Below are 26,061 nucleotides of genomic sequence, written 5' to 3'. Positions count from 1 at the left end.
TGTGGCAGGTACAATGTATCAAGGGTAGTGTAAAATAAAGTGATACCCAAAAGTCATTTCATTAGCACCACAGACAGCTCCCTCTGTTTTCTTTGAACATGTAATTTCCCTCAAGAACCATTCTGTTTGGTTATATATAATATGTAGTAGAGAGAAATGGGCACACAGTGTTTCATGAAACACTTCACACATTAAAACTGATAACAGAAATATTGTAATTGTGATGATAAGTCACATGTCACTAACTGTGTACGATCTTTGTCTTTTTCTTGTTTTTGGCATATTTCCCCATGGGTTCTCTCCTTCCATGACACTCCAAAAGGTAAGAGCTTTATAATCTACTCTAGCAGCATTTAGATTTCTTTCATTTCATTGCCTTTTCACCCTAACATCATTACTCCTATCATATTCCGCTCTCTTCTATCTTCAACTTTGTATTCTGAAGTCGAGACACTGCAGATGGAAGGTAAAAAAGAATAAAATACATGTAGAGATATCAGTTTGAAACTTTAAATAGTGGCATAACTAGTGCCAAAGAATGTGCATTGTGTTATGTAAAAAGGCTTAAAGGGGCTATATTTGTAAAATCTAAGTAATAGATCAAATCAATTGTGTTTTTTGTTTTATTTTAGACACATTTTTGGATATATACTCATTACTGGAAGAAAAAAAAAAAGAAAAAATCTAAATTTGCCTTGCTTGTTGGTACTCAAAGCACAATTAACCAGGCAAGAAATTATACATTAGAAACAAAATCTTACCAGACAGGACAGGAAAATCTCATGAACAACAGAAACAACAGAAAATAGACTTTGAATTTAGAGTTTCCCATGTAAATCTTTCGAGCAAAGTTGAATAGTGTAATAATATAATTACTTATAGACTGGGCAACACCTTTGATTCCAAGTGAAAGTTAAATATGAGAGATCACAATGACATAGTTTTGCCTGCAGTTTCTCCTCTTCATTTATACAGATTAAAATAAATGCAATGTGTGTTTAAAAATACTCTTCACTTACCATGGTTTCTGGGACACTGCCGTTTGCAACATGGCGCTTGTTCACCGCTGAAAGCTGTGTCAGAATCAGAAGCGTTTAAATATTAACCATACACCGCTGTGGTGCATTGCTGAAGAAAGCGCCATGTTGCTGTGCAGAATTCAGGTCACATTAAGTTATCACCACAGATGAGACATTTGCATGTGTTTCTAGCAGACAGACACACACAGTTACACATTCGCCAGCGTTACTAATTCTTCGGAGTGAGTCTTGCAGTTGTAGGCTGGCATTAATTCCTCTGCTCAAAAGTAGGTCACTGCGAGTGTGTGTGTGAGTGAGAGTCAGTGAGATTGGATCAGATTGGATCCTGGTCCATCTATACATGAAATATGCAATAATTGAATGTGAGGATAGTCCAGGCCCATGCAGTGAAGCTGACTGTGGGACTGGATTATTGAAAGATGTGGAGAGTGTGCAATGGTGTTAGTGTTCATGCATACGCTTACTTTAAAGGAGCGTATTCATCAGATTTATAGGGAAGTGTAAGAGAAGTTAAACATTTAGATGACAATTTCATTATATTTCAGTTTCACTTTATTTGTTTCCACAGTGGGGAAATTGGTTCTGCAGCAGTACTGTAGAGCAATGCACCAAACAAAGAATAGCACTCCAAGTACAGAGAAGATACACTCTGCCTGTGCACAAGTTTCTTCATGGTTAGTGTCAAAAGTGCACCTCTGACATCTAAGAGCATGCACACAGTGAGTGGTCTCCTGCTGGTGCCCAGAGTCAGGACTGTGCACGGTGAAGCTGTGGCCTAAACTCTAACAATGTTCAAATCCAGGTAGAAAACAGCTGACATTTGTTTTTTTTGCACTCTTCAATTTTACTGTAATCAATTCATGTGAGATGTATCTTTCATGGCTTCATCATGTTTGCTTTTTAGCTGTAAAACACGTGCTGCATTGTGTACAAATTGTGCTCTGCAAAAAAACTAGCCTTGACATAAAAAGCAAAACAAAACGTGACCGAGAAGTTCACATAAAGCAATCTATGCATAAATGATCATCATTAAACCTTGATGAATTCCTTCTCTAATCAGTATTCAAAATGAAGATAAGTCCAGTAATAAAGGAGTATTATTATGAGTTACTCTTCACTAACCTGCGCCCGGAGCCAGAGTAAACATGATGCATCATGAAGAAGATTATTGCACAGGATGCAGGTGACGTTGCTCTTACTTGAGTAAACATTTGGCTGCTCTGCCCACCTCTGCTCAAATCCACAGCGCGGAGATGACTCCAGTGGCTTCTTAATTAATTTTTTACTCTAAATCTGTAAACCACAAACACATGGGCAATGAAAATAAGTCGAATCACTTCTGACCACTGAGTTTTTTTTTTGTTTTTTTGTAACTTCCCAAATGTTTATTTTATTTCATTTTGTCAGTTTTTCACTACATACTTGTTTACTCTCACTTAACATTACTCTTACTACTTATTACTTTAAATAATGTTAATGCTACTCTACCTGCCTCTGCACAAATCCACTATTTTGTGGAGCAAAATCTTATTGCAAGAGATTAGATTTATTAACGATTGACATGGCAGGGCATGTTTGACCTGAAATGAGTAAACCACAATGTCGGACAATAAAAATAGCAATGAATGCAATCATTCGTAAAACAGTCTTAAAGCTCAGGGATGAAGGACTTGTCATATTTTCTGTGTGTTGCTCTTCTTGGCTGAAAATAGTCTGTGGTGTTTGAGTTTGTACCATGTGTAGGGAGCCTGAGTGAGAAAGCCATGCAGAGAAGAGGAGCTGTTCTTCAGGGTGTGCAGTGTGGCCTTGTCCTGCCTCTCACTCACACAAACACAAATTGAATGTTTTACTCCTGATGGCATTGCTCGTCTTGTGGTATATCATGAGAGAGTGAGATGCTTTGATTTAGCACTGTAATGAAGAGAGAGACTCATCGAATATCATAATATAAACACATGGGGAAAACCAGGGTGGTGAAAGTGTTTTATTCTAGTCCTGTTAATTCTCTGTCATGTTGTCTTTTGTGTGTAACCCAGAAGAACAAGAGTTATTTCGGGCATGGAGTTGTTTTATTGCCGCTTCACTGGCAGTGAATTCAGCACCATGGACAGTTACCATTGAAAACCTTGATTTACTTGTAATTGTATCTATGTTATTCATGTGTGTTATTCATGCACATTGAGTAATGGGAATGAGATGAAAGGAAAAGTGGCCTTATTAAAAGTAAAGCCGTCCTAGTGTCGTCTTCTGGCCTGAGAGCGACGCTGTTGTTCTGCGAGAGGATTCGAGCGCTCCGTGGGTGTGTAATTCCCTCCCATCACTGGGTTTTGTCAAAAGGAGTAAGGCGATTGCAGCTTTAGCCTATACTGAACTGAGAAATACGCAAAAGCAGAAGGAACAATTCATGATGAGATAATCGCATCACACGGCTGGATTGGGTTTTTGACATTTACTTCAACTTGGATATTAACTAAACACCAATTAACGATGGAATTTCACAAAAACTGCGGCAACGGAATAACAAAATGGCGATGCTTTGTGCCATATCCACGGGTTACCACTTCGTTGATATGTTTGATGTTATTTTTTCTTCAAAGCGATGCCCAGATCCGCTATTCGATCCCGGAGGAGATGAGGAAGGGCTCTCTTATCGGTAACGTGGCACAGGACTTGGGTTTGGACCTAAAAAGGCTTCGTTCAGGCCGAGCTCGTATCGTGACTGGAGAAAATGTCCAGTACGCGGAGCTGAAGACAGACAAAGGGACTCTGGTGGTGAATGAGCGGATAGACAGAGAGCAGCTCTGTGGAGACGTGACGCCCTGCAGCTTCACCTTTGAGATTTTATTGGAAAACCCGATGGAGTTACACCCGGTGACTATAGAGGTGCTGGACGTAAACGACAATGCGCCCACTTTTCAGAGCAAACAATTAGATTTTGAAATCAGTGAATCAGCAACGACTGGATCACGATTTAATTTGGAAGCTGCGCGGGATGCTGATGTTGGGGAAAATGGTTTGCAAAACTATGTTTTGAATCCAAACGACCATTTTGTCTTGAAACATATATTTAAATCGGACGGGAGTAAGACCATTTATATGACCCTTCAGAATGCGTTAGACAGAGAGAAAGAGCCGCGCCTTAATCTGAAACTAGTGGCTGTTGACGGAGGAAGTCCAGAGAGATCTGGTACAGTAAATATAAACATAGTCGTGTTAGATATAAATGACAATGCCCCTGTGTTTAATCAGAGTATTTATAAAGCCACTGTTACTGAAAACTCACCCAAAGGGACTCATATTCTTACAGTCAACGCCAGTGATATTGACAGTGGGACAAATGGTAAAGTTATTTACTCATTTTCTACATCTAAAGAATCAATAGTTGATTTATTTGACATAGACCGGGACAGTGGAAAAATTAACGTAGCCAAGGGAATTGACTTTGAACTACACAAAAAAGTCCTTTTAAGTATTGACGCCAAAGATCACGGAGGACTGACTGATACTTGTGATGTAGAAATTGAAATTATTGACGTAAACGACAATGCGCCTGTTATTAACGTGATGTCGTTCTCTAGTCCTGTGTCAGAAGACTCTCCCGTTGGCACCACCATCGGTATAATTAATGTGAAAGACTTGGACTCAGGGGAGAACGGACAAGTGAGGTGCGCAGTGGAGGGAAGTGCCCCCGTTGAAGTTAAATCTAATGTGAGAAACTATTACGCGCTGGTCACCAATGCGCCATTAGATCGAGAAAGTGTTTCAGATTTTAACATCACAGTAATCGCCTCTGACTCAGGAAAGCCTCCACTCTCAGTGACAAAAACATTTAATTTAAAGATCTCTGATGTGAATGATAACCCTCCAGTGTTCACACGTGCGCTCTACAGCGCGACAATAACAGAGAATAACTCCCCCGGTTTTTCTGTGCTCAGTGTCGTTGCTAAAGACCCGGATGAAAACCAGAACGCGCGTGTGTCTTATATTTTAGAGGAGTGTGACATCGGCGGGTCTCCAGTTTCCGGTTATATCTCCGTTAATTCAGAAAATGGAGTCATTAGTGCCGCGCGCTCCTTTGATTATGAACAAACCAAACAGTTTCTGTGCGTCATCAAAGCGCAGGACGGAGGCTCTCCTCCTCTCAGCAGCAATGTGACTGTGAAAATCCTGGTTCAGGACCAGAACGACAACGGCCCTCAGGTGCTGTACCCAGTCCTGACTGGGGGCTCTCTGGTGGCTGAGATGGTGCCTCGTTCAGCAGATGTGGGCTATCTGGTCACTAAAGTGGTGGCTGTGGATGTGGACTCTGGACAGAATGCCTGGCTCTCCTATAAACTGCAGAAAGCCGCAGACAGGGCGCTGTTTGAAGTGGGCTTACAGAATGGAGAAATAAGAACTATCCGTCAAGTGACTGATAAAGATGCAGTCAAACAGAGACTGGCTGTTATAGTGGAGGACAACGGGCAGCCCTCTCGTTCAGCTACAGTCATTGTTAACGTGGTGGTGGCGGACAGCTTTCCTGAAGTCATGTCTGAGTTCACGGACTTTACACACGACAAGGAGTACAACGACAACCTGACTTTTTACTTAGTGCTGGCTCTGGCTGTGGTCTCCTTTCTGTTCATCACGTGTGTAGTGGTCATTATATCAGTGAAAATCTACAGATGGAGACAGTCTCGCGTCCTGTATCACTCCAATCTGCCAGTGATCCCATATTATCCTCCACGTTACTCAGACACTCTGGGCACAGCGACTCTCCCACACGTGTACAATTACGACACGTGCAGGACCACAGACTCCAGAAAGAGTGACATTAAATACATGCAGCCGATGAGTCAAAGTTTGGTTAGTGTTGATGACGTCGGTACAGAGTCTGCGCAGAATGGACAACAGAGATCCACAGCCTCTACACTGGTGAGACTGTATTTTTATTTTTTTCAACACAGCACATTTTGGCAATGTAAATAAATATCAACATGTACCTTATCATTACAAGTTTTTCACAAGTTTACTTCAGCCCTTGATTTTTTCATTCGTTTTTCTATATTTGCCTTTTAGACATTCATTCATTAATTTGTCAAAGCGTTAGTCACTTTTCCGTGTCATGTGCTGAAACTCTGTCCATGGTGCTGATTTAATAGTAACTTACTACAGTCGGTCTCCTTTCCAGAACAAAGGCTGACCTTTTTGAATGAATGTGGTGATTGATGTTTTGTTATTCCTAAAATATGTGAGACAAGGGTCCTGAAGCAAATGGGTCTAATGGTCTGTGCCATTTTTTTAAGCCGTTGCTGCTATGGAGTGGTTTTCCTTGGTTTCTTGAAATAGACTAATTCTCAACTTTGTGCTCCTTTTCTGTGTTGACTTCCCAGACTCTCTGTTGATACGTCGTTTCATTTAATATTAGGCGTATTTGTCCTCCCTTAATTAATATTAAAGCAACATTTCCTCACAAAAAATAAAGCAATTGTGTGTTATTGTGCAGTCATTTAGTTTACGCTTTTGTCCTCATAGCGACGCTGTTGTCCTGTGAGTGGTTTGGAGCTTTCAGTGGATCTTTGTTACTCCCTCCCATCACTGCGTTTGGCGTCGAAGACCAGAGCAGCTGTCAGTCCGCCTTTACAAATACAGCTGTAAGAAGCCATTTATCTAACATTGGATTTATACTTTTTTCACGCTATATTTTATAGACATAATTTGGATATCGGTGTTGGTTTAATGATGGCGTTAACAAAGCAATCAAGAAGATATTGGTTTGAAACATCAAAATGGCGAGTCTTCTTTCCATCTGCACCGACGATGTCGTGGTGTGTTTTTCTGATGTTATTTTTTATTCCAAGCGATGCCCAGATCCGCTACTCAATCCCGGAGGAGATGAGGAAGGGCTCTCTTATCGGTAACGTGGCACAGGACTTGGGTTTGGACCTAAAAAGGCTTCGTTCAGGCCGAGCTCGTATCGTGACTGGAGAAAATGTCCAGTACGCGGAGCTGAAGACAGACAAAGGGACTCTGGTGGTGAATGAGCGGATAGACAGAGAGCAGCTCTGTGGAGACGTGACGCCCTGCAGCTTCACCTTTGAGATTTTATTGGAAAACCCGATGGAGTTACACCCGGTGACTATAGAGGTGCTGGACGTAAACGACAATGCGCCCACTTTTCAGAGCAAACAATTAGATTTTGAAATCAGTGAATCAGCAACGACTGGATCACGATTTAATTTGGAAGCTGCGCGGGATGCTGATGTTGGGGAAAATGGTTTGCAAAACTATGTTTTGAATCCAAACGACCATTTTGTCTTGAAACATATATTTAAATCGGACGGGAGTAAGACCATTTATATGACCCTTCAGAATGCGTTAGACAGAGAGAAAGAGCCGCGCCTTAATCTGAAACTAGTGGCTGTTGACGGAGGAAGTCCACAGAGATCTGGTACAGTAAATATAAACATAGTCGTGTTAGATGCCAATGACAATGCCCCTGTGTTTAATCAAAGCCTGTATAAAGCCACTGTGACTGAAAACTCACGCAAAGGCACACACGTACTGACTGTCAATGCCACTGATATAGACAGTGGTGCATACGGTCAAATAACATACTCGTTTTCAACATCAAAAGCATCTACTGTTGATTTCTTTGAAATAAATCGAGACACGGGGGGGATATACATAAGCAAAGAGATTGACTTTGAAATTCAAAAGAAAGTGGTCTTCAGCGTTGATGCAAAAGATAAAGGCGGACTGACTGATACGTGTGAAGTAGAAATTGAAATAATTGACATAAACGACAATGCACCTGTTATTAACGTGATGTCGTTCTCCAGTCCTGTGTCAGAAGACTCTCCCGTGGGCACCACCATCGGTATAATTAATGTGAAAGACTCAGATTCAGGGGAGAATGGACAGGTGAGGTGCGCAGTGGAGGGAAGTGCCCCCGTTGAAGTGAAATCTAATGTGAGAAATTACTACGCGCTGGTCACCAATGCGCCATTAGATCGAGAAAGTGTTTCAGATTTCAACATCACAGTAATCGCCTCTGACTCAGGAAAGCCTCCACTCTCAGTGACAAAAACATTTAATTTAAAGATCTCTGATGTGAATGATAACCCTCCAGTGTTCACGCGTGCGCTCTACAGCGCGACAATAACAGAGAATAACTCACCCGGTTTTTCTGTGCTCAGTGTCGTTGCAAAAGACCCGGATGAAAACCAGAACGCGCGTGTGTCTTATATTTTAGAGGAGTGTGACATCGGCGGATCTCCAGTTTCCGGTTATATCTCTGTTAATTCAGAAAATGGAGTCATTAGTGCCGCGCGCTCCTTTGATTATGAACAAACCAAACAGTTTCTGTGCGTCATCAAAGCGCAGGACGGAGGCTCTCCTCCTCTCAGTAGCAATGTGACTGTGAAGATCCTGGTTCAGGACCAGAACGACAACGGCCCTCAGGTGCTGTACCCAGTCCAGACTGGGGGCTCTCTGGTGGCTGAGATGGTGCCTCGTTCAGCAGATGTGGGCTATCTGGTCACTAAAGTGGTGGCTGTGGATGTGGACTCTGGACAGAATGCCTGGCTCTCCTATAAACTGCAGAAAGCCGCAGACAGGGCGCTGTTTGAAGTGGGCTTACAGAATGGAGAAATAAGAACTATCCGCCAAGTGACTGATAAAGATGCAGTCAAACAGAGACTGGCTGTTATAGTGGAGGACAACGGGCAGCCCTCTCGTTCAGCTACAGTCATTGTTAACGTGGTGGTGGCGGACAGCTTTCCTGAAGTCATGTCTGAGTTCACGGACTTTTCACACGACAAGGAGTACAACGACAACCTGACATTTTACTTAGTGCTGGCTCTGGCTGTGGTCTCCTTTCTGTTCATCACGTGTGTAGTGGTCATTATATCAGTGAAAATCTACAGATGGAGACAGTCTCGCGTCCTGTATCACTCCAATCTGCCAGTGATCCCATATTATCCTCCACGTTACTCAGACACTCTGGGCACAGCGACTCTCCCACACGTGTACAATTACGACACGTGCAGGACCACAGACTCCAGAAAGAGTGACATTAAATACATGCAGCCAATTAGTCAAAGCTTACTCGACGTTGGTGGAAATGACTCGGAGGATCAACAATTAAAAACAAGAATTGCAGGCTCCAATATGTCAACACTGGTGAGTTTTTATTTTCCTTTACGTTTTTAACCAACACCTGAAATGCTTATTGTCTGAGTAGGAGCGAGGCATTGCCAGGTTATTTGTGGTTTTCACGCAAATTAATTCAAAGTGATCCAAAGAAAAAGAGGTGTGTTTCAAGGTACATTACATTACATTAGAAAATAAAATACATATAAATATATTAGTTAATTAATTAAGTATCTAATTAATAATGAATAATAATTTAAAAATGCATTTTAAAGTAAATATGCAGATACAATACTTCCAATTGTCACAAACACATGGAGCTACTTCTCTCAGCCCGGATTTGAACGTTGTCAGAGTTGTCTTAAATCTTCAAGAAATTTGCTCCACATTTTAGCTGATTGAAAATTAAAGGCATCCTCACCACATTTATTTATTTTGGCAACAGATGGAGACCACTACCATATATTTTAAGAGCTCGAGGTGGTTCATATGTTTCCTGGATGCTGTCCTTGGTGCTGACGCTGCAGTACCCTATCTATTGAACACCAATAAGTTGAATTTAAGTCATCTGTGTTTTTAAAAATGAAAAAATCTTAAACAAAACATATATTTATAAGCCATATAATGTACAATTGCCCATGTCATATTATCATTTGAGAAAGGATCGTTTCATTTCCCCCTAGAATTTTTTTTTTTTTTTTTTTTTTTTTTTTTAAACCAGAGTCTAATATTGCTTTATGTACAATATGTTATGTGAATATTATTTGTCATGACCTTGTTTGGACTGTGAGCGCCGCTGTTGACTGCAAGCTTTAGCCAAGAAAAGTGTTCCTCCCATTATTCAACTCAGACATTTGCTGTAACAGAGGACGGTCGTTTCAAACTGCGCTGTTTCATTTTGGCTTCGACACATTTGGACTTTATTCACTTTTGTACGGATTTTACCCTTGTTGTACCGGTGGATTTATTTTGAATGGCTTCTTTGAGGTGTCTCGCTCTCAGAGGTCCGTGTATCGGCCTTGCTGTGCTTCTTTGTCTCTGTTCGCTGAAATCAGTGTCTGGACAGGCTCGATACTCCGTTCCCGAAGAGCAGGCGGAGGGATCATTTGTTGGAAATATCGGAAAAGATTTGGGATTGGATGTTCAAAGACTGGTCTCAGGCAACGCTCGGATTGTAACTAAAGGAAGTCGACAATATGTTGATTTAAAGCGAGACAAAGGCATCCTTGTTGTGAAAGAGCGAATCGACCGAGAGGAGCTGTGTAAGAAAACAACGCCCTGCAGCTTTAGTTTTGAGGTAATTCTTGAGAATCCAATTCAACTGTATCGTGTCACTGTGGAGGTCACAGATGTGAACGATAATACGCCAGCTTTTCCCAAAGAAGAAATCATTTTGAAAATTGTTGAAACTGCGGCACCGGGGACCCGCTATTCGTTAGAAACAGCCGAAGACAACGATGTAGCAATTAATGATATTCAGAAATATACACTAAAACCCTCAGATCATTTTAAACTAGAAATGCAGAGCCAGCCTGATGGCAGCCAGATTGTGCAGATGGTTTTAATAACACCGTTAGATCGAGAGAAAGATGAGGAGCACGCGCTGGTTTTAGTTGCGTCAGACGGAGGCGCACCGCAGAGATCAGGAACAGCACGTATTCACATCACAGTACTAGACGTAAACGATAATGCACCAGTCTGTAGTAAACAGGTTTATAAAGCAGAGGTCCAGGAAAACTCTCCTATAGGAACAGTGGTCACCGCTGTCAGCGCAACTGACGCAGATAAAGGCGTCAATGGTGAAGTCACTTATTCTTTTTCTCGGGTTGGTAAAGAGGCGAAGCAGTTGTTTTATGTTGACTCGAAAACTGGGGAGATGAAAGTGACAGGTAATTTAGATTATGAAATGTTTAAGTCCTATCAATTAAATGTGTTGGCCAGTGACCACGGAGGTTATTCAGACACATGCACAGTTTTTATCCAAGTCACTGACGTGAACGATAACTCGCCTATAATTCAGCTCATGTCATTTTCCAGCACGATCTCTGAAGATGCCCTTCCAGGCACAACTGTAGCCGTCATCAATGTGCAAGATGACGACTCCGAGAGAAACGGTTTAGTTGAATGCTCTATTAATAATGATTTACCCTTTAAAATCGAGTCTTCATTGTCTGGTTATTACTCAATAGTAACTGATGACGTGTTGGACAGAGAGAGCGTGTCTGAATATAATATCACTATAACTGTTACTGACAAAGGCTCTCCGCCACTGTCCAACAGAAAAACTATTCATGTCAAAGTTTCTGACGTCAATGACAACCCCCCAAAGTTTGATGAATCAGAATATAGTAGAACAGTCCCGGAGAATAACTCACCTGGATTTTCTGTATTTACTGTACGGGCTCGTGATGCGGACTGGGGCCAAAACGCTCGTATCTCTTATTTCCTGGAGGAAAAACAAATAAATGGCGCGTCACTAAATACTTTAGTTTCTGTAAATTCAGAAAGTGGCGTCATATCTGCAGCAAAATCGTTTGATTATGAACAAATAAAAATGTTTGAATTCAACGTGACTGCGCGTGACGCTGGCTCCCCTCCTCTGAGCTCAGTGGTCCCAGTTAAGATCCTGGTTCAGGACCAGAACGACAACGGCCCTCAGGTGCTGTACCCAGTCCAGACTGGGGGCTCTCTGGTGGCTGAGATGGTGCCTCGTTCAGCAGATGTGGGCTATCTGGTCACTAAAGTGGTGGCTGTGGATGTGGACTCTGGACAGAATGCCTGGCTCTCCTATAAACTGCAGAAAGCCGCAGACAGGGCGCTGTTTGAAGTGGGCTTACAGAATGGAGAAATAAGAACTATCCGCCAAGTGACTGATAAAGATGCAGTCAAACAGAGACTGGCTGTTATAGTGGAGGACAACGGGCAGCCCTCTCGTTCAGCTACAGTCATTGTTAACGTGGTGGTGGCGGACAGCTTTCCTGAAGTCATGTCTGAGTTCACGGACTTTACGCACGACAAGGAGTACAACGACAACCTGACTTTTTACTTAGTGCTGGCTCTGGCTGTGGTCTCCTTTCTGTTCATCACGTGTGTAGTGGTCATTATATCAGTGAAAATCTACAGATGGAGACAGTCTCGCGTCCTGTATCACTCCAACCTGCCAGTGATCCCATATTATCCTCCACGTTACTCAGACACTCTGGGCACAGCGACTCTCCCACACGTGTACAATTACGACACGTGCAGGACCACAGACTCCAGAAAGAGTGACATTAAATACATGCAGCCGATGAGTCAAAGTTTGGTCAGTGTGGATGACGTCGGTACAGAGTCTGCGCAGAATGGACAACAGAGATCCACAGCCTCTACACTGGTGAGACTGTATTTTTAATTGTTTCAACACAACATGAACATATTTTGGCAACATGAATATCAATATGAAGCTTTATCATTAGAGGTTTTTCCACAAGTTTTCCTAAAGCTATTTTTTTAAATTCATGTTTAAAACATACTTTCTTTTTGGGACATGTATGCATTAATCTGTCAAAACGTTGGTGACTTTTCCATTCACGCGCTAAGCTCTGTCCATGGTGCTGATTTAACAGGGACTTTCTACAGTCGGTCTCCATTCAAGAACGATTGCTGATTTTTTGAATTAAAGTGATGATGGTATGGAAAAAATGCTGTTTTGTTATTCCTCAAATGTGTGAGACACGTGTCTTTAAGCACATGGGTGTGCTGGTATTTGATTTTGTTTTTGAAGCCGTTGCTGTAATTGAGTGTTTTTTTCTTGGTTTCTTGAAATAGATTAATTCTCAACTTTGTGCTCCTTTCCTGTGTTGACTTCCCAGATTGTCATTTCATACGTTTTTACATTTTATATCATGACTCATGAGGCATATCTTTTTTTTCCTCCCTTAGAGCAACATTTTCAAAAATATGAATAAAATTGAAACTTATTGTGCAGTCGTATAGTTTGCGCTTTTGGCCTCATAGCGACGCTGTTGTCCTGTGAGTGGTTTGGAGCTTTCAGTGGAGCTTTGTTACTCCCTCCCATTGCTGCGTTTTGTGTCGAAGACCAGAGCGGTTCAGTCCGCCCTTATCTCAACAAATGCAGCTGAAAGAACCCATTTATCGAACATTGGATTTATACTTTTGATCACGCTCTATTTTAATTATATATTTTTGGATATTGTTGTTGGTTTAATGATGGCGTTGAAAAAGCAATCGAGAGGTTATTGCTTTGAAAAATCAAAATGGCGAATCTTTGTTGCAGAGGCACCAACGATGTTGTCGTGTATTTTTCTGATGTTATTTTTTATTCCAAGCGATGCCCAGATCCGCTACTCAATCCCGGAGGAGATGAGGAAGGGCTCTCTTATCGGAAACGTGGCACAGGACTTGGGTTTGGACCTAAATAGGCTTCGTTCAGGCCGAGCTCGTATCGTGACTGGAGAAAATGTCCAATACGCGGAGCTGAAGACAGACAAAGGGACTCTGGTGGTGAATGAGCGGATAGACAGAGAGCAGCTCTGTGGAGACGTGACGCCCTGCAGCTTCACCTTTGAGATTTTATTGGAAAACCCGATGGAGTTACACCCGGTGACTATAGAGGTGCTGGATGTAAACGACAATGCGCCCATATTTCAAAGCAAACAACTAGATTTTGAAATAAGTGAATCAGCCTCGATTGGATCACGATTTGACTTAGAACCTGCACGTGATTTTGATAAAGGGACGAACGGTTTGCAAAGTTATATTTTGACACCAAATGACAATTTCGTATTGAAACATCAAGTAAAAAAAGACGACAGTAAATATATTCAGATGGTGCTTCAAAATGCGTTAGACAGAGAGAAAGAGCCGCGCCTAAATCTAAAACTAGTGGCTGTTGACGGAGGAAGTCCACAGAGATCTGGTACAGTAAATATAAACATAGTCGTGTTAGATGCCAATGACAATGCCCCTGTGTTTAATCAAAGCCTTTATAAAGCCACTGTGACTGAAAACTCACCCAAAGGAACTCACATTCTGACCGTAAATGCCAGTGATATAGACAGTGGGTCTTATGGTCAAGTGTCCTTTTCGTTTTCTAAATCAAAAGCATCAACGGTTGATTTCTTTGAAATCAATCGAGACAACGGGAGAATTTATGTTTCCAAAAACATTGACTTTGAAGCTTACAAAAGAGTGGAGTTTAGGGTTGAGGCAAAAGATCAAGGAGGACTTGTGGATACGTCTGAAGTAGAAATAGAAATAATTGACGTAAACGACAATGCACCTGTTATTAACGTGATGTCGTTCTCTAGTCCTGTGTCAGAAGACTCTCCCGTGGGCACCACCATCGGTATAATTAATGTGAAAGACTTGGACTCAGGGGAGAATGGACAGGTGAGGTGCGCAGTGGAGGGAAGTGCCCCCGTTGAAGTTAAATCTAATGTGAGAAACTATTACGCGCTGGTCACCAATGCGCCATTAGATCGAGAAAGTGTTTCAGATTTCAACATCACAGTAATCGCCTCTGACTCAGGAAAGCCTCCACTCTCAGTCACAAAAACATTTAATTTAAAGATCTCTGATGTGAATGATAACCCTCCGGTGTTCACACGTGCGCTCTACAGCGCGACAATAACAGAGAATAACTCCCCCGGTTTTTCTGTGCTCAGTGTCGTTGCTAAAGACTCGGATGAAAACCAGAACGCGCGTGTGTCTTATATTTTAGAGGAGTGTGACATCGGCGGGTCTCCAGTTTCCGGTTATATCTCTGTTAATTCAGAAAATGGAGTCATTAGTGCCGCGCGCTCCTTTGATTATGAACAAACCAAACAGTTTCTGTGCGTCATCAAAGCGCAGGACGGAGGCTCTCCTCCTCTCAGTAGCAATGTGACTGTGAAAATCCTGGTTCAGGACCAGAACGACAACGGCCCTCAGGTGCTGTACCCAGTCCTGACTGGGGGCTCTCTGGTGGCTGAGATGGTGCCTCGTTCAGCAGATGTGGGCTATCTGGTCACTAAAGTGGTGGCTGTGGATGTGGACTCTGGACAGAATGCCTGGCTCTCCTATAAACTGCAGAAAGCCGCAGACAGGGCGCTGTTTGAAGTGGGCTTACAGAATGGAGAAATAAGAACTATCCGCCAAGTGACTGATAAAGATGCAGTCAAACAGAGACTGGCTGTAATAGTGGAGGACAACGGGCAGCCCTCTCGTTCAGCTACAGTCATTGTTAACGTGGTGGTGGCGGACAGCTTTCCTGAAGTCATGTCTGAGTTCACGGACTTTACGCACGACAAGGAGTACAACGACAACCTGACTTTTTACTTAGTGCTGGCTCTGGCTGTGGTCTCCTTTCTGTTCATCACGTGTGTAGTGGTCATTATATCAGTGAAAATCTACAGATGGAGACAGTCTCGCGTCCTGTATCACTCCAACCTGCCAGTGATCCCATATTATCCTCCACGTTACTCAGATACTCTGGGCACAGCGACTCTCCCACACGTGTACAATTACGACACGTGCAGGACCACAGACTCCAGAAAGAGTGACATTAAATACATGCAGCCGATGAGTCAAAGTTTGGTCAGTGTTGATGACGTCGGTACAGAGTCTGCGCAGAATGGACAACAGAGATCCACAGCCTCTACACTGGTGAGTCTGCATTCTAAATAGAAATATGACATTGTTGTAATATTGTTTCTGTGAACATAACTGAAATTATGATTTGCTCTTTTGTACTTCATTAGAGTTTTAACACACTTGTTGTTGCTCTTGAATATGTTATGTTCCACTTCAATTATTAATGTTATTTTTTACATCTTTGTTTTTTATCAACATTTTTCACTATCTATCTAATATTACGCCAGCGTGTCAAAAGTCAATCGTTTCTGTCTGAATCTAAAGCCCTGTCCATGGTGCTGATTTTATTTGAAATTTCCTCTGTTTCAGCATTTATTCCACTTTTGAATGAAGGCTAATATTTGAAGTCATAATAGTTTCATATAAATAGATGTTATATTTTGGTTTAAAATGTATTGATTTTCAAAAACCTTTTCATAAACATAAGTTGGTGGGTTTGGTATGGAGTAGGACGACAAGACCACTGCTATAATTGCGTCTTTCCTTGGTTTCTTGAAATAGAATTTAAATAAAATCCACTTTCTGCACTTTTGCTGAATAAACTTGCCAGAATGCTTTGTGATGCTTTATTTTTACGTTAATATTTTGGGAAATATTTACTTTTATTTTACTCCCTATTTACCTGAAAGCTATTTTCCCCCAAAAGCAGAATACAATGGTGACATATTTCACAGTCGTATTGTTTCTTCTTTTGGCCTCATAGCGACGCTGTTGTCCTGTGAGTGGTTTTGAGCTTTCTGTGGATCTGTGCTATTCCCTCCCATCATTGAGTTTTGTGTCGAAGACCAGTGCGGCTCTCAGTCCGCATTCATATCTCCAAATACAGCTGCATATAGCCTTATCGAACATTTGATTTAGGATTTTGATTACGCACGATTTTATACGACTTTGGGTATTACTCTTCGTTTGCTTATTATGGCATTTTACAAGATATTGAGTTGTTTTTTCGTGGGAATATCAACATGGCGAATCTCCGTGCCATCTGCACCAACGATGTCGTTGTGTTTTCTTCTGATATCATTTTTTCTTCAAAGCGATGCCCAGATCCGCTACTCAATCCCGGAGGAGATGAGGAAGGGCTCTCTTATCGGTAACGTGGCACAGGACTTGGGTTTGGACCTAAAAAGGCTTCGTTCAGGCCGAGCTCGTATCGTGACTGGAGAAAATGTCCAGTACGCGGAGCTGAAGACAGACAAAGGGACTCTGGTGGTGAATGAGCGGATAGACAGAGAGCAGCTCTGTGGAGACGTGACGCCCTGCAGCTTCACCTTTGAGATTTTATTGGAAAACCCGATGGAGTTACACCCGGTGACTATAGAGGTGCTGGATGTAAACGACAATGCGCCCACTTTTCAAAGCAAACAATTTGACTTGGAAATAAGTGAATCAGCTACAATTGGATCACGATATGATCTAGAAGCTGCCCGGGATGCAGATGTTGGTGAAAATGGTTTGCAAAACTATAATTTGTCTCCTAATGATAACTTTGCCTTAACACAACATGTTTATCCCGACGGGAGTAAATACAGTGTAATGGTTCTACAGAATGCATTAGACAGAGAGAAAGAGCCGCGCCTTAATCTGAAACTAGTGGCTGTTGACGGAGGAGGTCCACAGAGATCTGGTACAGTAAATATAAATATAGTCGTGTTAGATGCCAATGACAATGCCCCTGTGTTTAATCAGAGTATTTATAAAGCCACTGTGACTGAAAATTCACCCAAAGGCACTCGTATTCTTACAGTCAATGCCACTGATAAAGACAGTGGTGCATACGGTGAAGTAACTTACTCCTTTTCGAAATCTAAAGCACCAATAGGTGGTTACTTTGAAATAAATCATATTTCTGGAACAATTTTAGTAGCAAAGGACTTGGATTTTGAAAAAGATAAGAAATTTGAGTTTATTGTTGAGTCCAAAGATCAAGGAGGACTCACAGATAAGTGTGATGTAGAAATTGAAATTATTGACGTAAACGACAATGCACCTGTTATTAACGTGATGTCGTTCTCCAGTCCTGTGTCAGAAGACTCTCCCGTGGGCACCACCATCGGTATAATTAATGTGAAAGACTTGGATTCAGGGGAGAACGGACAGGTGAGGTGCAGAGTGGAGGGAAGTGCCCCCGTTGAAGTTAAATCTAATGTGAGAAACTATTACGCGCTGGTCACCAATGCGCCATTAGATCGAGAAAGTGTTTCAGATTTTAACATCACAGTGATCGCCTCAGATTCAGGAAAGCCTCCACTCTCAGTCACAAAAACGTTTCATTTAAAGATCTCTGATGTGAATGATAACCCTCCAGTGTTCACACGTGCGCTCTACAGCGCCACAATAACAGAGAATAACTCCCCCGGTTTTTCTGTGCTCAGTGTCGTTGCCAAAGACCCGGATGAAAACCAGAACGCGCGTGTGTCTTATATTTTAGAGGAGTGTGACATCGGCGGATCTCCAGTTTCCGGTTATATCTCTGTTAATTCAGAAAATGGAGTCATTAGTGCCGCGCGCTCCTTTGATTATGAACAAACCAAACAGTTTTTGTGCGTCATCAAAGCGCAGGACGGAGGCTCTCCTCCTCCTCTCAGTAGCAATGTGACTGTGAAAATCCTGGTTCAGGACCAGAACGACAACGGCCCTCAGGTGCTGTACCCAGTCCAGACTGGGGGCTCTCTGGTGGCTGAGATGGTGCCTCGTTCAGCAGATGTGGGCTATCTGGTCACTAAAGTGGTGGCTGTGGATGTGGACTCTGGACAGAATGCCTGGCTCTCCTATAAACTGCAGAAAGCCGCAGACAGGGCGCTGTTTGAAGTGGGCTTACAGAATGGAGAAATAAGAACTATCCGCCAAGTGACTGATAAAGATGCAGTCAAACAGAGACTGGCTGTTATAGTGGAGGACAACGGGCAGCCCTCTCGTTCAGCTACAGTCATTGTTAACGTGGTGGTGGCGGACAGCTTTCCTGAAGTCATGTCTGAGTTCACGGACTTTACGCACGACAAGGAATACAACGACAACCTGACTTTTTACTTAGTGCTGGCTCTGGCTGTGGTCTCCTTTCTGTTCATCACGTGTGTAGTGGTCATTATATCAGTGAAAATCTACAGATGGAGACAGTCTCGCGTCCTGTATCACTCCAATCTGCCAGTGATCCCATATTATCCTCCACGTTACTCGGACACTCTGGGCACAGCGACTCTCCCACACGTGTACAATTACGACACGTGCAGGACCACAGACTCCAGAAAGAGTGACATTAAATACATGCAGCCGATGAGTCAAAGTTTGGTCAGTGTTGATGACGTCGGTACAGAGTGTGCGCAGAATGGACAGCAGAGATCCACAGCTTCTACACTGGTGAGACTGTATTTTTAATTGTTTCAACACAACATGAACACATATTGGCAACATGGATATCAATATGAAGTTTTATCATTAGAGGTTTTTCCACAAGTTTGCTAAAGCTATTTTTTTTAATTCATGTTTAAAATATACTTTCTTTATGGGACATGTATGCATTAATCTGTCAAAACGTTGGTGACTTTTCCATTCACGCGCTAAGCTCTGTCCATGGTGCTGATTGAATAGTGACTTTCTGCAGTCGGTGTCCATTCATGAACGATTGCTTATATTTTGAATTAAAGTAATTATGGAATGGAAAAAAATGCTGTTTTGTTATTCCTAAAATGTGTGAGACACGTGTCTTTAAGCACATGGGTCTGCTGGTATTTGATATTGTTTTTGAAGCCGTTGCTGTAATGGAGTGTTTTTTCTTGGTTTCTTGAAATAGATTAATTCTCAACTTTGTGCTCCTTTCCTGTGTTGACTTCCCAGATTGTCATTTCATACGTTGTTACATTTTATATCATCAGGCTGGCATATCTTTTTTTTCCTCCCTTAAAGCAACATTTTCACAAAAATCTGAATAAAATTGAAACTCATTTTGCAGTCGTATAGTTTGCGCTTTTGGCCTCATAGCGACGCTGTTGTCCTGTGAGTGGTTTGGGGCTTTCAGTGGATCTTTGTTACTCCCTCCCATTGCTGTGTTTTGTGTAGAGGAACAGAGCGGTTCAGTCCGCCCTTATCTCAACAAATGCAGCTGAAAGAAGCCATTTATCGACAATTGGATTCATACTTTTGATCACGCTCTATTTAAAAGATATATTTTGGATATTGGTGTTGGTTTAATGATGCCGTTGAAAAAGCAATCAAGAGGTTATTGCTTTGAAACATCAAAATGGCGAGTCGTCGTTCCAGCTGCACCAACGATGTCGTTGTGTATTTTTCTGATGTTATTTTTTATTCAAAGCGATGCCCAGATCCGCTACTCAATCCCGGAGGAGATGAGGAAGGGCTCTCTTATCGGGAACGTGGCACAGGACTTGGGTTTGGACCTAAAAAGGCTTCGTTCAGGCCGAGCTCGTATCGTGACTGGAGAAAATGTCCAATACGCGGATCTGAAGACAGACAAAGGGACTCTGGTGGTGAATGAGCGGATAGACAGAGAGCAGCTCTGTGGGGACGTGACGCCCTGCAGCTTCACCTTTGAGATTTTATTGGAAAACCCGATGGAGTTACACCCTGTGACTATAGAGGTGCTGGATATAAACGACAATGCGCCCACTTTTGAGAGAAAAAACATGGATTTTGAAATTAGCGAATCAACGACGATTGGATCACGTTTTGACTTGGAGGCGGCAGGCGATTCTGATGTTGGAGAAAATGGTTTACAGGAATATATTTTAAATGAAAATGACCATTTTGTTTTGAAGGAACACAATAATGCTGACGGCAGTAAATACATTCAGATGGTGCTTCAGAATGCGTTAGACAGAGAAAAAGAGCCGCGCCTTAATCTGAAACTAGTGGCTGTTGACGGAGGAAGTCCACAGAGATCGGGTACAGTAAATATACATATAGTTGTGTTAGATGCCAATGACAATGCCCCTGTGTTTAATCAGAGTGTTTATAAAGCAACTGTGACCGAAAACTCACCCAAAGGCACACATATTCTTACAATAAATGCCACTGATAAAGACACCGGAACAAATGGAAAAGTAACATACTCTTTTTCAAAATCAAAAGCTTCAATATCAGATTTCTTTGAAATTGATGAAGTCACAGGAGGTGTTTTTTTGACCAAACAAGTAGATTTTGAAAAAGATAAAAAGCTGGAATTTCGAGTGGAAGCCAAAGACCAAGGTGGCCTGACAGATACTTGTAAAATAGAAATAGATATTATTGACGTAAACGACAACACGCCTGTTATTAACGTGATGTCGTTCTCTAGTCCTGTGTCAGAAGACTCTCCCGTGGGCACCACCATCGGTATAATTAATGTGAAAGACTTGGATTCGGGGGAGAACGGACAGGTGAGGTGCGCAGTGGAGGGAAATGCCCCCGTTGAAGTTAAATCTAATGTGAGAAACTATTACGCGCTGGTCACCAAGGCGCCATTAGATCGAGAAAGTGTTTCAGATTTTAACATCACATTGATCGCCTCAGACTCAGGAAAGCCTCCACTCTCAGTCACAAAAACGTTTAATTTAAAGATCTCTGATGTGAATGATAACCCTCCAGTGTTCACACGTGCGCTCTACAGCGCGACAATAACAGAGAATAACTCCCCCGGTTTTTCTGTGCTCAGTGTCGTTGCAAAAGACCCGGATGAAAACCAGAATGCGCGTGTGTCTTATATTTTAGAGGAGTGTGACATCGGCGGGTCTCCAGTTTCTGGTTATATCTCTGTTAATTCAGAAAATGGAGTCATTAATTCCGCGCGCTCCTTTGATTATGAACAAACCAAACAGTTTTTGTGCGTCATCAAAGCGCAGGACGGAGGCTCTCCTCCTCTCAGTAGCAATGTGACTGTGAAAATCCTGGTTCAGGACCAGAACGATAACGGCCCTCAGGTGCTGTACCCAGTCCAGACTGGGGGCTCTCTGGTGGCTGAGATGGTGCCTCGTTCAGCAGATGTGGGCTATCTGGTCACTAAAGTGGTGGCTGTGGATGTGGACTCTGGACAGAATGCCTGGCTCTCCTATAAACTGCAGAAAGCCGCAGACAGGGCGCTGTTTGAAGTGGGCTCACAGAATGGAGAAATAAGAACTATCCGCCAAGTGACTGATAAAGATGCAGTCAAACAGAGACTGGCTGTTATAGTGGAGGACAACGGGAAGCCCTCTCGTTCAGCTACAGTCATTGTTAACGTGGTGGTGGCGGACAGCTTTCCTGAAGTCATGTCTGAGTTCACGGACTTTACGCACGATAAGGAGTACAACGACAACCTGACGTTTTACTTAGTGCTGGCTCTGGCTGTGGTCTCCTTTCTGTTCATCACGTGTGTAGTGGTCATTATATCAGTGAAAATCTACAGATGGAGACAGTCTCGCGTCTTGTATCACTCCAATCTGCCAGTGATCCCATATTACCCTCCACGTTATTCAGACACTCTGGGCACAGCGACTCTCCCACACGTGTACAATTACGACACGTGCAGGACCACAGACTCCAGAAAGAGTGACATTAAATACATGCAGCCGATGAGTCAAAGTTTGGTCAGTGTTGATGACGTCGGTACAGAGTCTGCGCAGAATGGACAGCAGAGATCCACAGCCTCTACACTGGTGAGAATGCATCTTTTATTGTATTCATGTTACATCACAACTCATATCAGCACTATACAGGAATATTGTATGAGTGAACCCAACAGCAATGATACAACAATGTATTGAACTGCTCTGCTGTGCTTTGTTGTGGGTTATCCAAACTTGTTTCATTTTAATAGTTTATTTAGCCTTTTGGTTTTGTTTATATATACTTACAAACCAGAATGTTATAACCAGCTTTCCTTCATGCTGAAGCGCTGTCCATGGTTCTTATTTGATACTGCCTTTCTGCTGTCGGTCTACACTCAAGAGAAAAGGGGAGTAATTTCAATCACAGTTGTGACAGAAAAATAGAAGGTTTGTTCTAAATTGTTCTTATGGCTCAAAGTTTTAGGTCATATGTTAAGCACCCAGGTCTGGCATTTGATATTGTTTACTTTTACAAGCATTTGCTATAATTTAGTATCTTTCTTTGTTTCTTGAAATAACAACAACAATCAAGCTTTTGTCTTATATAGCGCTTTTCCAGATGCTCTAAGTTTCGTTGCATTTGTGTACATTATTTTGTACATTAGCTTCCGAAATATGATGGGATCGGGCATAGCAAAGACTGAATCACCTCTTTGTGCACCGTTGCTTCAGATTGTGCGATTAGGTGTATCTCGCGCAATATTCCGCAAACAGCAGGTATAGTAGTGACTTGCAGTGCAGACGTTTAGTTTCCAATGTTGGCCTCATAGCGACGCTGTTGTCCTTTGATTAGTGTTGAACTTTCTGTGAATGTGTGCTATTCCCTCCCTTCACTGCGTTTTGTATCAAAGACGAGAGCGGTCCTCAGTCCGCATTCACAAACAAACACGGATGGAATAATATGTCTTGTATTGGAATCTTTTTTTGATCACTCACTAGTATTTTCGAGTTTGAATATTACGTTGTGTTGTATTATGGCGTTGGACAAGCAATTCAATGGTTATTTCACTGGAAAATCAAAATGGCGAGTCTTCGTTCCATCTCCACCAACGCTGTCGTCGTGTGTTTTTCTGGTGTTATGTTTTGTTCAAAGCGATGCCCAGATCCGCTACTCAATCCCGGAGGAGATGAGGAAGGGCTCTCTTATCGGGAACGTGGCACAGGACTTGGGTTTGGACCTAAAAAGGCTTCGTTCAGGCCGAGCTCGTATCGTGACTGGAGAAAATGTCCAGTACGCGGAGCTGAAGACAGACAAAGGGACTCTGGTGGTGAATGAGCGGATAGACAGAGAGCAGCTCTGTGGAGACGTGACGCCCTGCAGCTTCACCTTTGAGATTTTATTGGAAAACCCGATGGAGTTACACCCGGTGACTATAGAGGTGCTGGATGTAAACGACAATGCGCCCACTTTTCAAAGCAAACAATTTGATTTGGAAATCAGTGAGTCAGCCACACTAGGATCGCGATATGATCTAGAAGCTGCCCGGGATGCTGATGTTGGAGAAAATGGTTTGCAAAATTATAATTTGTCTCCAAATGATAACTTTGCTTTAACACAACATGTCAATCCCGACGGGAGTAAATACAGTGTAATGGTTCTACAGAATGCGTTAGACAGAGAGAAAGAGCCGCGCCTTAATCTAAAACTAGTGGCTGTTGACGGAGGAAGTCCACAGAGATCTGGTACAGTAAATATAAATATAGTCGTGTTAGATGTCAATGACAATGCCCCTGTGTTTAATCAGAGTATTTATAAAGCCACTGTGACTGAAAATTCACCCAAAGGCACTCGTATTCTTACTGTCAATGCCACTGATAAAGACAGTGGTGCATACGGTGAAGTAACTTACTCCTTTTCGAAATCTAAAGCACCAATAGGTGGTTACTTTGAAATAAATCATATTTCTGGAACAATTTTTGTGGCAAAGGACTTGGATTTTGAAAAAGATAAGAAATTTGAGTTCCGTGTAGAGTCCAAAGATCAAGGGGGACTCACAGATAAGTGTGAAGTAGAAATAGAAATAATTGACGTAAACGACAATGCACCTATTATTAACGTGATGTCGTTCTCTAGTCCTGTGTCAGAAGACTCTCCCGTGGGCACCACCATCGGTATAATTAATGTGAAAGACTTGGATTCAGGGGAGAACGGACAGGTGAGGTGCAGAGTGGAGGGAAGTGCCCCCGTTGAAGTGAAATCTAATGTGAGAAACTATTACGCGCTGGTCACCAATGCGCCATTAGATCGAGAAAGTGTTTCAGATTTCAACATCACAGTGATCGCCTCAGACTCAGGAAAGCCTCCACTCTCAGTCACAAAAACATTTAATTTAAAGATCTCTGATGTGAATGATAACCCTCCAGTGTTCACGCGTGCGCTCTACAGCACGACAATAACAGAGAATAACTCCCCCGGTTTTTCTGTGCTCAGTGTCGTTGCCAAAGACCCGGATGAAAACCAGAACGCGCGTGTGTCTTATATTTTAGAGGAGTGTGACATCGGCGGATCTCCAGTTTCCGGTTATATCTCTGTTAATTCAGAAAATGGAGTCATTAGTGCCGCGCGCTCCTTTGATTATGAACAAACCAAACAGTTTTTGTGCGTCATCAAAGCGCAGGACGGAGGCTCTCCTCCTCTCAGTAGCAATGTGACTGTGAAGATCCTGGTTCAGGACCAGAACGACAACGGCCCTCAGGTGCTGTACCCAGTCCAGACTGGGGGCTCTCTGGTGGCTGAGATGGTGCCTCGTTCAGCAGATGTGGGCTATCTCGTCACTAAAGTGGTGGCTGTGGATGTGGACTCTGGACAGAATGCCTGGCTCTCCTATAAACTGCAGAAAGCCGCAGACAGGGCGCTGTTTGAAGTGGGCTTACAGAATGGAGAAATCAGAACTATCCGCCAAGTGACTGATAAAGATGCAGTCAAACAGAGACTGGCTGTTATAGTGGAGGACAACGGGCAGCCCTCTCGTTCAGCTACAGTCATTGTTAACGTGGTGGTGGCGGACAGCTTTCCTGAAGTCATGTCTGAGTTCACGGACTTTACGCACGACAAGGAGTACAACGACAACCTGACTTTTTACTTAGTGCTGGCTCTGGCTGTGGTCTCCTTTCTGTTCATCACGTGTGTAGTGGTCATTATATCAGTGAAAATCTACAGATGGAGACAGTCTCGCGTCCTGTATCACTCCAATCTGCCAGTGATTCCATATTATCCTCCACGTTACTCAGACACTCTGGGCACAGCGACTCTCCCGCACGTGTACAATTACGACACGTGCAGGACCACAGACTCCAGAAAGAGTGACATTAAATACATGCAGCCGATGAGTCAAAGTTTGGTCAGTGTTGATGACGTCGGTACAGAGTCTGCGCAGAATGGAAAGCAGAGATCCACAGCTTCTACACTGGTGAGCATTGCTACTTTATTCAATACACGCTTCCCAAATCCATATCTATGTTAACGGTTGTGTTGTGCAAAATCATTTTAGTTAGTGATTATCGAAAACTTTGGTGATTTACTCTGTGCTTTGTTTCTGTTTCTGTTTTTTTTTTGTTTTTGTTTTTTTCCTCAATTCACTATATTGTTATATTATGTCAGAAATTCGTACCGTGATAACCTTTCCGCGCATTCCGTCCGTGGTGCTCTTGGATTCACTTATTTGAGTTCAAATAAATTC

General features: G+C 42.6%; 8 protein-coding genes across 19 annotated transcripts in view; all 8 read left to right on the top strand.

Annotated features, from left to right (window-relative positions):
• The window catches only part of LOC306963757 (protocadherin gamma-A11-like), a 91,492-nt gene extending 89,737 nt beyond the window's left edge, over positions 1–1,755 (top strand). The window contains exon 2 of the mRNA XM_079557451.1: positions 1,629–1,755. Within this exon, the coding sequence (XP_079413577.1) occupies positions 1,629–1,719 (91 nt within the window). The 3' untranslated portion in view covers positions 1,720–1,755. The remainder of the gene's footprint in view (positions 1–1,628) is intronic.
• The window catches only part of LOC306963728 (protocadherin gamma-C5-like), a 237,339-nt gene that overhangs the window by 61,229 nt on the left and 150,049 nt on the right, over positions 1–26,061 (top strand). Inside the window, exon 1 of one of the 12 annotated variants that reach the window (XM_079557401.1) lies at positions 19,921–22,429. The exons of 10 other annotated variants lie outside the window; for them this stretch is intronic. In XM_079557401.1, coding sequence (XP_079413527.1) covers positions 19,991–22,429 — 2,439 coding nt within the window. In that variant the 5' untranslated portion in view covers positions 19,921–19,990. Of the gene's footprint in view, positions 1–19,920; positions 22,430–26,061 lie in introns of those variants that run through there. One more of the 12 variants, XM_079557378.1, reaches the window with a different exon arrangement.
• LOC306963747 (protocadherin beta-16-like) overlaps positions 1–26,061 on the top strand; it is a 199,545-nt gene that overhangs the window by 65,485 nt on the left and 107,999 nt on the right. The gene's annotated exons all lie outside the window — the stretch shown is intronic.
• On the top strand, positions 2,735–6,424 carry LOC306963478 (protocadherin gamma-A11-like; the record flags this gene model as incomplete). Its single annotated transcript, XM_079557049.1, has 2 exons — positions 2,735–5,954; positions 6,413–6,424. The coding sequence occupies exons 1-2, from the start codon at positions 3,528–3,530 to the stop codon at positions 6,422–6,424; spliced, it is 2,439 nt and encodes an 812-aa protein (XP_079413175.1). The 5' UTR covers positions 2,735–3,527.
• On the top strand, positions 6,498–12,564 carry LOC306963477 (protocadherin gamma-A10-like; the record flags this gene model as incomplete). Its single annotated transcript, XM_079557048.1, has 2 exons — positions 6,498–9,203; positions 11,209–12,564. The coding sequence occupies exons 1-2, from the start codon at positions 6,759–6,761 to the stop codon at positions 12,562–12,564; spliced, it is 3,801 nt and encodes a 1,266-aa protein (XP_079413174.1). The 5' UTR covers positions 6,498–6,758.
• On the top strand, positions 13,458–16,132 carry LOC306963758 (protocadherin gamma-A10-like). Its single transcript, XM_079557452.1, has one exon. It carries the CDS (start codon positions 13,461–13,463, stop codon positions 15,837–15,839), a length of 2,379 nt encoding a protein of 792 aa, XP_079413578.1. The 5' UTR covers positions 13,458–13,460; the 3' UTR covers positions 15,840–16,132.
• LOC306963476 (protocadherin gamma-A3-like) lies at positions 16,384–19,178 on the top strand (the record flags this gene model as incomplete). The annotated part of the gene is made up of 1 exon (XM_079557047.1): positions 16,384–19,178. The coding sequence occupies exon 1, from the start codon at positions 16,722–16,724 to the stop codon at positions 19,176–19,178; it is 2,457 nt and encodes an 818-aa protein (XP_079413173.1). The 5' UTR covers positions 16,384–16,721.
• LOC306963475 (protocadherin gamma-A3-like) lies at positions 23,390–25,845 on the top strand (the record flags this gene model as incomplete). Its single annotated transcript, XM_079557046.1, has 1 exon — positions 23,390–25,845. The coding sequence occupies exon 1, from the start codon at positions 23,509–23,511 to the stop codon at positions 25,843–25,845; it is 2,337 nt and encodes a 778-aa protein (XP_079413172.1). The 5' UTR covers positions 23,390–23,508.

This window comes from Gobius niger, assembly GCF_951799975.1.
Source record: "Gobius niger genome assembly, chromosome: 5".
NCBI classification, from domain to species: domain Eukaryota; kingdom Metazoa; phylum Chordata; class Actinopteri; order Gobiiformes; family Gobiidae; genus Gobius; species Gobius niger.
Note: the sequence above shows the minus strand (reverse complement) of the source record. Positions and strands in the feature narration are given on the sequence as shown.